Source organism: Eurosta solidaginis, chromosome 1, assembly GCF_040869045.1.
Source record: "Eurosta solidaginis isolate ZX-2024a chromosome 1, ASM4086904v1, whole genome shotgun sequence".
NCBI lineage: Eukaryota > Metazoa > Arthropoda > Insecta > Diptera > Tephritidae > Eurosta > Eurosta solidaginis.
In genome coordinates, this window is record NC_090319.1 from 220,733,964 (window position 1) to 220,745,276 (window position 11,313).

The following is an 11,313-nucleotide window of genomic DNA, read 5'->3' on the forward strand; positions in this document are numbered from 1 at the left end:
CAGAAACCTGGGCATCCCAACAGACATCTGATTGATGAACCAGCACCGCCTAGGGGCTTAAGGGGTCACCTCCGTAAGCATTTTGAGGAAATACGGCACCTGAGAACCCAGCCGTATGAAATGAAAAAACACAAGCAGGTCCTTGGTGAACTCCATAAACAGGCGTCGGACCTTTATGCCGTGAATTGCCAGGTGAATCCAGTACTTAACGAAAATTATCCGAAACTTGCGGAAGAGGAGCGCATACTCCCCAGGGAAACGCGTGTCACTCTTGCTCAACTTCGTTCTGGATACTGTAACAGGTTAAACTCTTACCTATCCAGAATCAACCCCGACATACAAAATGTATGCCCCGCTTGCAATGTGTCCCCACATGACACCAACCATCTCTTCAATTGTAATGTGGAACCAACGCCTCTAACACCCCTTTCCTTATGGTCCACCCCTGTTGAAACGGCAAGTTTCCTTGGACTCCCGTTAGAGGATATTGATGACAATTTGTGATCGGTTGCGGCTATTAGGTGGGGCGAGCATTGCTACAACAACAACAACAACAACAACAACAACAACCTGCACTTCCACCACGGGGCAGTCCAGGAGCGCTGAATGATAAGAGGCGCTTTGCAATAAGTGGGGCTGGCGTAAAAAGATGTCTCCGATATCTCTAGGAGGGCATGTCGCCCAGAGAGGCAAGAGCCAGGGCAGATGAGCACAAGCATGAACCAGACCACGGGCAAGGAAAAGCCACTGCTGCTTTCTGCCGACAATATATAATGCATCCTACGGTTGACAAAGATAGACGGAGAGCCAATAGACACGCACATAAACACAAATTCAGAGCGTCACCAATCACCATCACTGCTAGAGAGGTTGAGGACGCCATTGGTCGCGCTAAACCATCCAAAGCAGTGGGCCCAGACGGCATAGCCATGCCGATGCTTAAAAACCTAGGGAATGAGGGTTTCAAATATTTAGCGCATGTCTTCAACCTGTCTCTTTCCACCTTTGTCATACCCGAGAAATGGAAAATGGCCACTAAAGGCTACTAAAGCCTGGGAAACCAGCTAACATAGGTGAGTCATATCGTCCGATATCTCTCCTATCGCCAGTGGCAAAGACGCTTGAAGCCATTTTGCTCCCTTATTTCCAAGCACATTTGCAGCTAGCCCCTCATCAGCATGGCTTCAGAAAACTCCATAGCACTACCTCCGCGTAAATGTCATTGGCACCCAGATAAATTGCGGTTTGAATCAATACCCCCACCATAGAACAGTACTCGTAGCGCTAGACCTATCAAAAGCCTTTGATACGGTCAACCATCGCTCGTTACTGCAAGACCTGGAAGGGTCTACCCTTCCCCCATGTCTTAAAAGGTGGACCGCAAATTATCTGGGTGGTCGGCAGGCATCGGTGCAATTCAGAAACGAAACATCAAAACCAAGGAGAATTAAACAAGGGGTGCCACAGGGTGGTGTCCTATCCACACTTTTGTTTAATTTCTACATATCCAAGCTACCTTCACCACCGGAAGGAGTCACAATCGTTTCCTACGCCGATGACTGCACAATAATGGCCACAGGCCCAGGCCCAGAGATCGATGAGCTATGCAATAAAATAAACGGCTATCTCCCTGATCTCTCCAGTTGTTTTGCCTCGCGAAACCTGGCATTATCACCGACTAAATCTTCCGCGACCTTATTTACAACATGGACGCCCCAAATGTCGACCATATTGAACATCCACGTCGATGGCACTACGCTACCGACTGTCCTACACCCCAAAATCTTGGGTGTGACGTTTGATCAGGATCTACATTTTGGTGCGCACGCAACCGCAATTGTTCCGAGAATTCAGAGCCGTAATAAAATCCTCAAATCCCTTGCTGGCAGTACCTGGGGAAAAGATAAAGAAACGCTCATGACCACATACAAAGCAATTAGCCAGCCGATTACGTGCTACGCGTCACCCGTATGGTCGCCAAGCCTAAAAACTACCCACTGGAAGAAACTACAGGCCTGCCAAAACACTGCTCTCAGAATCGCCACGGGCTGTCTTCTTATGTCCCCAGAACACCATCTGCATAATGAGGCGAGAATACTCCCCATCAGGGAGAGAAATGAGATGCTGACCAAACAGTTTCTGTTGAATACCCAGAACCCTGGGCATCCCAACAGACATCTGATTGACGAACCAGCACCGCCTAGGGGCCTAAGGAGTCATCTCCGTAAGCATTTTGAGGAAATACGGCACCTGAGAACCCAGCCGTATGAAGCGAAAAAACACAAGCAGGTCCTTGGTGAACTCCATAGACAGGCGTCGGAAATTTATGTCGGGAATTGCCCGGTGAATCCAGTACTTGAAGAAAAATATCCAGAACTCTCGGTAGAGGAACGCATACTCCCCAGGGAAACGCGTGTCACTCTTGCTCAACTTCGTTCTGGATACTGTAACAGGTTAAACTCTTACCTATCCAGAATCAACCCCGACATACAAAATGTATGCCCCGCTTGCAATGTGTCCCCACATGACACCAACCATCTCTTTAATTGTAATGTGGAACCAACGCCTCTAACACCCCTTTCCTTATGGTCCACCCCTGTTGAAACGGCAAGTTTCCTTGGACTCCCGTTAGAGGATATTGATGACAATTTATGATCGGTCGCGGCTATTAGGTGGGGCGAGCATTGCTACAACAACAACAACAACAAAAGCCACTGCTCAAAGAAGAAGCAAAGAAGGAAGGAGAGCACAGCCAGCGGCAGCTGAAAAGCGTAGGATCGGGCAAATTACTGCGGAGGAAACTCCAAGTTCAAAGAGGCAACGGGCCCACGCTCACAGGAACACTACACCCACGGGCAAGGAGAATCTAGCCAGGGCGACTGGGGTACCCGCTGAGATGGCACCAAGGCAGCAGAGCTATTCGGAAGCCCTTGGGGGTATTCGAATAGCTGTTCTGCCCAGTAACTACCCTGCGGAGGCCCCAAGTCAAGAGGACCTGACGAATATCCAAGAGCTCATAATGGACGGAGTGTTGGGGGGTGTGGACATGCCCTAGATTTTTGCGGGGTGTACTTCCGAGCAGGGCTCCTCCTCGTAAATTGCGAGGACGAGAAAACGGTTAAGGGGCTCGTTGTAGTGATACCGACGCTTGAGGGGTGAACACGGCCACAATTATGCACGAGACGCGAGGATGAAATACCGCCAACGCATAGTGTGACTATGTTCCTCCCCAGAAGTGCGGAACGGCCCAAAGAGTTTGCGTTACGGCTCCTCGCCAACCAAAATGAGGGCCTAAGGACGCAGAGATGGCGCGTTATTAACTGTAGCGCAGAGGAAACAGTCCTACGTCTCGACGTGGGCATAGATGAGGAAACGTACCAAGTTACACCCAGAAACGGATTTAAGCTGCACTATAGGTACGGCCTGGTCCTAGTGAGACCCTGGAGGCAGAGGCAACCAGGGAATAATGAGCAGCCGGAAGACAAGGCGGAGGCAGAGGGCGCCGACAAAGGCGAGCTGTCGGACGAGGGTATGACGGACGCGAGCACCGATACCATCAGAGCTCGTGAGACAACAAACTCTTCTACCGCAGCAAGCAAGAACGACACAATCGTGCAGCTGGGATGAAGGAGAAATCCCCACCACACAAGAGCTCATCGAGGGCTTCGACCTCCAGGAGCTGGAGCTGAATAGGCGGGACGAAAGCGAGAACGGATTGTCGGACGACGATGATCCGATGAGGCCGGCCGGGCCAAAATGACCGGCACAAGCATAAAAATAGCCCAGATCAACCTCCATCACGCCATTGCAGCTTAGGCTGTACTGGCGAGGAGGTTCGCCTCGGATGATCTGGGCATCGCCCTCATTCAAGAACCTTGGGCTTACAAGGGACAGGTGAGGGGCCTTAATGTGAGTCACAACAAAGTTATTTGGGATCTCTCACAGCAGAGACTAAGAGCATGTGTAATGCTTAAAGCAAATATTAACTATTTTTGCATTACAGAATTTTTAAGTCGGGATCTGGTGGCGGTGCAGATCGAGGCAAAGGTGAATGGAGACAACACCAGCATAGTGCTGGCCGCAGCCTACTTCCCGGGGGACGACAGCACAGTCCCTCCAGATAACGTGCAGAAGCTAGTGGAGCGCTGCAGAAGAGCGAAACTTCCGTTGATCATAGGAAGCGATGCTAACTTCCACAACACGGAGTGGGCAGCAGTGATACCAACCAAAGGGGTGAGTGTTTATTATAATATATAGTCAGCAAAGATTGAATATATATAACGTCGGGAGCAAACCGACGTTTGTTACGAGAGTCAGGGCAAAGGTCCGAGATATAACACTTGGCAACAACCTAACTGAGAATATGATCTCGAAATGGAGTCTCAGAAGAACCCTCCCTCTCGGATCACAGGATCATAAGGTTTGAGCTGGGTGCTGTATCGGGGCAATCCAGCCCTAAAAGAAATCCCAGGAAAACAGCCTCGGGCAGCTACAAAAGTATCATAGAGGCTAAGGCGGATAGTCTCAGAAATAAGAGCAGAAGCACTAACTGTACTGAGTTAGAGGGCAGAATGGATAGAGCAAATCAGATAATGATAGATGCCTACAACTTCAGTTGCCGGGTCTCCCTAGTTAAGGGTAAGAAGGCAACCCCCTGGTGGTGGCATCACCTGACACTACTAAGGAAGAAATTCAGGAAGCTCTTTAACGGGGCAAGAAGAACCGGCAACTGGGGGGAATACACTCAAAATCTAACAAAGTACAATAAGGAGATAAGGAAAGCTAAGAGGGAAAGTCTCAGAAATTTCTGTGAAGGAATTTCTAGCATACCTGCAGCGTCAAGGCTCCACAAGGCCCAAGCCAAAGAGCAGAGCGAGATTAACCTAGCGATTAGGCTCCCTATACCGGAACGGTGGAGGAGCGAGCGAAGACCGTGCTACAAACACATTTTCCGGGTGCCTCTCCGCAAGTACCGGAACCTGTATTCCCCAGAGTGAAACCAACCCCATCAGACTGGCAATTGGCCAACTCCCTCTTCAGCGAGGCTAGAGTCAGATGGGCAGTGGAATCCTTTGAGAAATACAAAACTCCGGGGGTGGATGGCATCTACCCGGCGCTAATGCAGCAAGGGACACAGATTATCCCACACAAAAAACACAAGCAGGTCCTTGGTGAACTCCACAAACAGGCGTCGTACCTTTATGCCGGGAATTGCCCGGTGAATGCAGTACTCAAAGAAAAGTATCCAAAACTCGCGGAAGAGGAACGCATACTCCCCAGGGAAACGCGTATCACTCTTGCTCAACTCCGTTCTGGATACTGTAACAGGTTAAACTCTTACCTATCCAGAATCACCCCGACATACAAAATTTAGGCCCCGCTTGCAATGTGTCCCCACATGACACCAACCATCTGTTTAATTGTAATGTGGAACCAACGCCTCTAGCACCCCTTTCCTTATGGTCCACCCCTGATGAAACAGCAAGTTTCCTTGGACTCCCGTTAGAGGATATTGATGACAATTTGTGATCGGTCGCGGCTGCTAGGTGGGGCGAAGCATTGCTACAACAACAACAACAACATTATCCCACATCTGGCCAGGATCATGAGAGATAGCCTGGCACTGGGATACATACCCATGATGTGAAGAGCAAAAGCGGTTTTCATACCAAAAGTAGGTAAAAAGGACTATTCACAATCAAAGTCCTTCAGGCCAATAAGTCTAACTTCCTTTGTCTTGAAGGCAATGGAAAAGATAATAGACCAAGAAATTAGGTCGAACGCCCTCAAGAGCTGGCCCCTACATCATAGCCAGCATGCGTTCAGAGCGAGTAAGTCCACGGACACAGCTCTGTACCAATTAACATCAGAAATACAGAGGGCGTTCGAAACAGAGGAAACAGTGATATGCGCTTTCCTTGACATCGAGGGTGCCTTTGACAACACATCTCACGAAAGCGTAAACATAGCACTGCAGAGAAAAGAAATTCAGATGCATATCCAGAGATGGATTGACAATCTACTCCGCACAAGAATCGCTGAAGCCCATGTAGGCAACAGCGCAGTTAAGGTTAATACCACGAGGGGTCCCCAAGGAGGTGTCCTATCACCCCTTCTGTGGACCCAAGTAGTGGATGAACTCCTGCAAAAGCTGACAGTGGCATAAGATGCCAAATTCGAGAGTACGCTCTGTGACATAATACAGAAAGCATTGAATATTACAAACGGATGATGTGCCAGTGTGGGGCTTAACATCAACCCATCTAAAACGATCATCAGCCCTTTCACCAGAAGAAGGGCCCTACCAGCCCCGAGAGCAATAACAATAGATGGCGTGGCAATAGAATATGGAACCGCGGTGAAATACGTGGGGGTCATTTTTGACACCAAGCTCCTATGGTCATCATGGTATGCAAACGTTTAGCAGGCAAATCATGGGGCTGTAGCCCGCATGTGCTAAGATGGATGTATACCATGATAGTAAAACCTATGATAACATACGGCTCGATAGCCTAGGCATCGAGAACAACTCGGGCGACGACGAGGCAAGCACTGTCAAAACTTCAGCGACTGGCATGTGTATGCATTACGGGAGCTATACGCACATGCCCTACAGCAGCGCTGGAGGCTATCCTCGATCTGAACCCGCTGCATATATCAATAGCGCAGTCAGCCAAGCGAACCCTCCTGAATCTCGCTAAGGATGGCTCGGGCATAGGTAAAGTCATATCGTCCCGAAACATGGAGGAATTGAGAGAGAAGATCCCAATCTCTCAACTCCCGAGGGCTGGTATCTTCAGGCAGATAGTCTATAAGAGAAGGTATAAAGTAGAACTGGGAGACAAGGGTACGTGGGAGGAAAGCAGAATTCAGTACATTCATCAGCTAAATAGAATAGTATGGTATACCGATGGCTCGAAGACTCCAGAGGGGATTGGATCTGGAGTCATTGGACCCAAGGCCAAGATATCAACGCCTCTGGGAGCACACCCGATCATTTTTCAAGCGGAGGTATTCGCTATAAGCCAGTGTGCTAACCTGAACCTTCAGCGCGAATACACAATTGCCATACTCAACGACAGTCAGGCCGCCCTCAAGGCGATCTCGGCGTCTGAAATAAAATCAGCAATAGTCCTTGAGTGCGTTGAAAAGCTAAATCAACTAGGAGCACACAACGAACTGCTGTTGGCCTGGGTTCCTGGCCACAGGGGAGTTGAGGGTAATGAGCAGGCGGACAGCCTGGCAAGAGAGGCAGCAACGACACGATTTATTCGTCCTGAGCCGTTCCTGCCAGTAGGCCCGCAGGAAATCAGAGGGCATCTATTAGTAGAATAAAGGGAAAATAAGGAAGAACACTGGCATAATATGCCAGGCCTGAGGCAATCTAAGTTACTGTTAGGGGGCTACAACACAACTCGATATAGGGCATTAATAGGCGTTTCGAAAGATAACCTAAGGATCCTAACAGCTATTCTTACAGGACGGTCAATTAATTATCTATCTATCTATCTACGCTACACCTATCAAAAGCTTTTGATACGGTCAACCATGGCACGTTACTGCAAGACCTGGAAGGGTCTACTCCTCCCCCAAGTCTTAATGGGGTGCCCGCAAATTATCTGGGTGTTGGGCAGGCATCGGTGCAATTTAGAAAAGCACCATCAAAACCAAGAAGAATTAAACAAGGGGTGCCACAGGGGGGTGTCCCATCCCCACTTTTGTTTAACTTCTACATATCAAAGCTACCTTCGCCACCAGAAGGAGTTACTATCGTTTTCTGCGCCGAGGCCAGCACAATAATGGCCACAGGCCCAGAGATCGATGAGCTTTGTAACAAAATAAACGGCTACCTCCCCAATCTCTCCAGTTTTTTCACCTTGCCAAACCCGACATTATCACCGACTAAATCATCGGCGACCTTAGTTACAGCATGGACGTCCCAAATATCGACCATTTTGAACATCCACGTCAATGGCACCACGCTACCGACTGTCCGAATATCTTGGGTGTGATGTTCGATCAGGATCTACATTTTGGTGACCATGCACCCGCAATTGTACCGAAAATCCAGAGCCGCAATAAAATCCTGAAATCTCTTGCTGGCAGAACTTGGGGTAAAGATAAAGTAACGCTCATTGCCACTTATTAAGCAATTGGCCAGCCGATTGCATGCTACGCGTCGCCTATATGGTCGCCAAGCCTAAAGACTACTCACTGGAAGAAGCTACTGGCCTGCGAAATTACTGCCCTCAGAACCGCCACGGGTTGTATTCTTATGTCCCCAGAACACCATCTACATAATGAGGCGAAAATATTCCCCATTAGGGAGAGAAATGAAATACTAACCAAAGAGTTCCTCTTGAATACCGAGAAACCTGGGCATCCCAGCAGACATCTGATTGATGAGCCAAACCCGCCCAGGGGCTTAAGGAGTCATCTCGGTAAGCATTATGATGAATACGGCACCTGAGAGTACAGCCGTATGAAGCAAAACACAAGCAGGTCCTCAATGAACTCCACATACAGGCGTCGGACCTCTATGCCACGAATTGTCCGGTGAATACTGTACTCAAAGAGCAATACCCAAAACTTGCAGAAGAGGAACGGAACCTCCTAGGGAAACGCGAGTTACTCTAGCTCAGCTTCGATCTGGATACTGTAACAGGCTAAATTCTTACCTATCCAGAATCAACCCCGACATATAAAACATGTCCTGCTTGTAACCTGTCCCAATATGACACCAACCATCTCTTTAATTGTGACGTGGAAACAACGCCTCTAAAGTGAGGGGTGTATATTATGGTCCACCCCTGTTGAAACAGCAAGTTTCCTTGGACTCCCGTTAGAGAATATTGATGACAATTTCTGATCGGTCGCACCTACTGGATGGGGCGAATCACTGCTGCAACAACAACATTTTAATAATGTATTGTATTTAGAAGTATAAGTTTTATGCCTAAACACCCTCAATAAATAATAAATTTAATTAATCTGTATTGTGGATCCAACTGCTCTAACAACCCTCTCATTATGGTCCACCCCTGTTGAAACAGCAAGTTTTCTTGGATTCCCATTAGAGGATATTGATGACAAGTTGTGATCGGTCGCACCTATTGGATGGGGCGAAGCACTGCTACAACAACGACCTAATCCTCAAGCAGAAGCGGGTTTTGTTAAGATTCGTTTGCGACACACGCAGCAAAACCATTTCTCTGGACCGGGGATGGGTTCAAAAACTTCCCAGAGCAAAAAGGTATAAAGTAGTGCCCCTGCAAGGATCTGTTGGTAGGATAAAATGGTAAAAGGTTTGGAATCAAATATCACTTCAGACACAAAATTTTTAACTTCCGTTTCCTAGGTCCTAAGAGCGTGTTCTGACACCCGTGTATGTAGAGTGTCATGCTGCGGTATATAATTACCATGTTGAGTGCTTAAGGAAACCTTTTTCGCAGAGTATCAATAAAATTTGTGCTCGGTGTAAGCGTCTGTTGTATATTGGAATGCAGAGATAATATCCGCCATTTTACTGTAAAATTAATTTCAATTAAGCTACACTATGCATTAAAAGCAATTTAACTTCTCTTCACTACTACTATACTGCTGCTCAAGGATGGCTCCATTAAATTTCTTGACTTGTTTTCTTTGGAATCCGTCTTCTCTGTAAATAAAATTATTACAAATTGTTCAAATTAAGTTACAAGCCACACTTACTTCGAAATCCATTCTGTTTCCTCACTTTATTGCCTTTGAGTACTAAACTTTCAGCTTTATACTGATTATGTATAGATTCCTGGGGGGTTTGCTCTTGCAAATCCATAACTTTTAATTCATGAGTGAGAGTCAGTTTCCGGTTCCGTATTTCTGTATCTAATGTATCGTTAGTGTAAGACATCAGTTTTTCTGTTTTCTTGGAAAACTTGTAGGGTTTATAATAAATGAAAGGTTTTGTCTTTGTTCTTATACAGCAGCGATAATTAGTTATTGATCTTTCAAGAACGGCAAAGTCTTTCAAGCGATCTATTTTTAGTTCCAAATTGTTTATTGCAATTAGCCTTTTCTTCTGATCTAGTAAGAGTAAATCACGCTCTTTTCTTATCATTTCCCGTTCCAGACATTGTTGTTCCTCCAATTTCCTTTCGATTTGTGCTTTTTTATCTTCTTTTTGTTTTAATCTAGACTCCTCCAGGCAAAATTTATGCAGTGTTCCAAGTAGCGAACCAAACATCCTGCGATTTCGGGCTATCGACTCCATATCTAAGCCTTGCGCCTCCAAAACCTCTTGTCGACTTGGCATATCCCGAACAATACGCGATCCTAAACTCAGTTTAGTTTCATCGTGCGAAATCGACAAGCGGGTGAAAACTGATTTCGTGGGTTTCTGTCTCTGAACGCTTCCATACTTTGGAAAGGCGCCATTCAACGACCCGTGACCAACTTCAATTCTGAAACAAACCTGTTAATACAACAACAAACTATAATTCTGCCTCGTACCCAACAGGACGACCAACAATCCTTCGAATGCTATCATTTAAGACAGTGAGATGGTTTTTCGCATCATAGAGTTGTTCTTGTAACTCTTTAAGGGATTTATTGACATTTACTTCCATCCTGAGCTTATTAGGTGTAAAAGATTTAGAGCATGAAAACTTTTTCCAATGCAAACATCGATTTTTTCTGCGAATAATCGATAGTGTTACATTTTGTAGCGAATATTAGCCATTTCACTACATCACTATAACCCTTCGTAATGTATACGGCATCACACAAGAACGGAAAAATGTACATTCACTGAAAAATCGGAAAAAGTAAAGAATACGCACGTTTCGAACCAAAAATGTAGTTTGGTAAAAGTCTACCCTGCAAAAATTGTTGGATTACGTGTTCCATTTTCTTCATGTTGGATTATGCGGCAGTTACTCACGAACGTACGTAACAAAAACGTGTCAGCTGACACGACCTATCTTATGAGTGTGCAATGTAAACGAAAACTCACCGACGTGCAACGCCCGTACGTACGTAGCCCGGAACGTAGAAATCAAAACAATTTTGATTTTTTCCGTAAGAACGTGTCAGCTGACCGCTCTCTCACTAGACAGAGTTGCCTAGTAAACTTTTGTGCGCTAATTTTTGACCGTTTGCACTTTTATGCAAAAACACCTAATTAAAGTTTGAAAAATTGTGAAAATAATTCGAAATAATTATGTAAAAGTGAAGATTATAAATATGTAATCTATTTATACTTATTTAATATTTATTCCGGCCTTTTACAATATCAAAAATTAAATTGGAAAAAGTTGATGTTTCCATAAGCAT

General features: G+C 46.3%; 1 protein-coding gene across 1 annotated transcript; it reads right to left on the minus strand.

The window, feature by feature from the left end:
* Window positions 1–9,465: 9,465 nt before the first annotated feature.
* On the minus strand, window positions 9,466–10,681 carry Pnn (desmosome associated protein-like protein pinnin). The gene is made up of 3 exons (XM_067768711.1): window positions 10,492–10,681; window positions 9,712–10,442; window positions 9,466–9,658 (listed from the first exon to the last, which is right to left on the minus strand). The coding sequence occupies exons 1-3, from the start codon at window positions 10,605–10,607 to the stop codon at window positions 9,573–9,575; spliced, it is 933 nt and encodes a 310-aa protein (XP_067624812.1). The 5' UTR covers window positions 10,608–10,681; the 3' UTR covers window positions 9,466–9,572.
* Window positions 10,682–11,313: the final 632 nt, after the last annotated feature.

What these genes read in the sequence shown, in the direction of transcription:
- Pnn (XM_067768711.1), bottom strand. Translation starts at nt 10,607, where the DNA reads ATGGAAGTAAATGTCAATAAATCCCTTAAAGAGTTACAAGAACAACTC. An exon ending in ATTGTTGGTCGTCCTGTTGG is followed by an intron (nt 10,443 to 10,491) that starts GTACGAGGCAGA and finishes GGTTTGTTTCAG; the next exon opens with AATTGAAGTTGGTCACGGGT. An exon ending in GAAACAGAATGGATTTCGAA is followed by an intron (nt 9,659 to 9,711) that starts GTAAGTGTGGCT and finishes TTTTATTTACAG; the next exon opens with AGAAGACGGATTCCAAAGAA.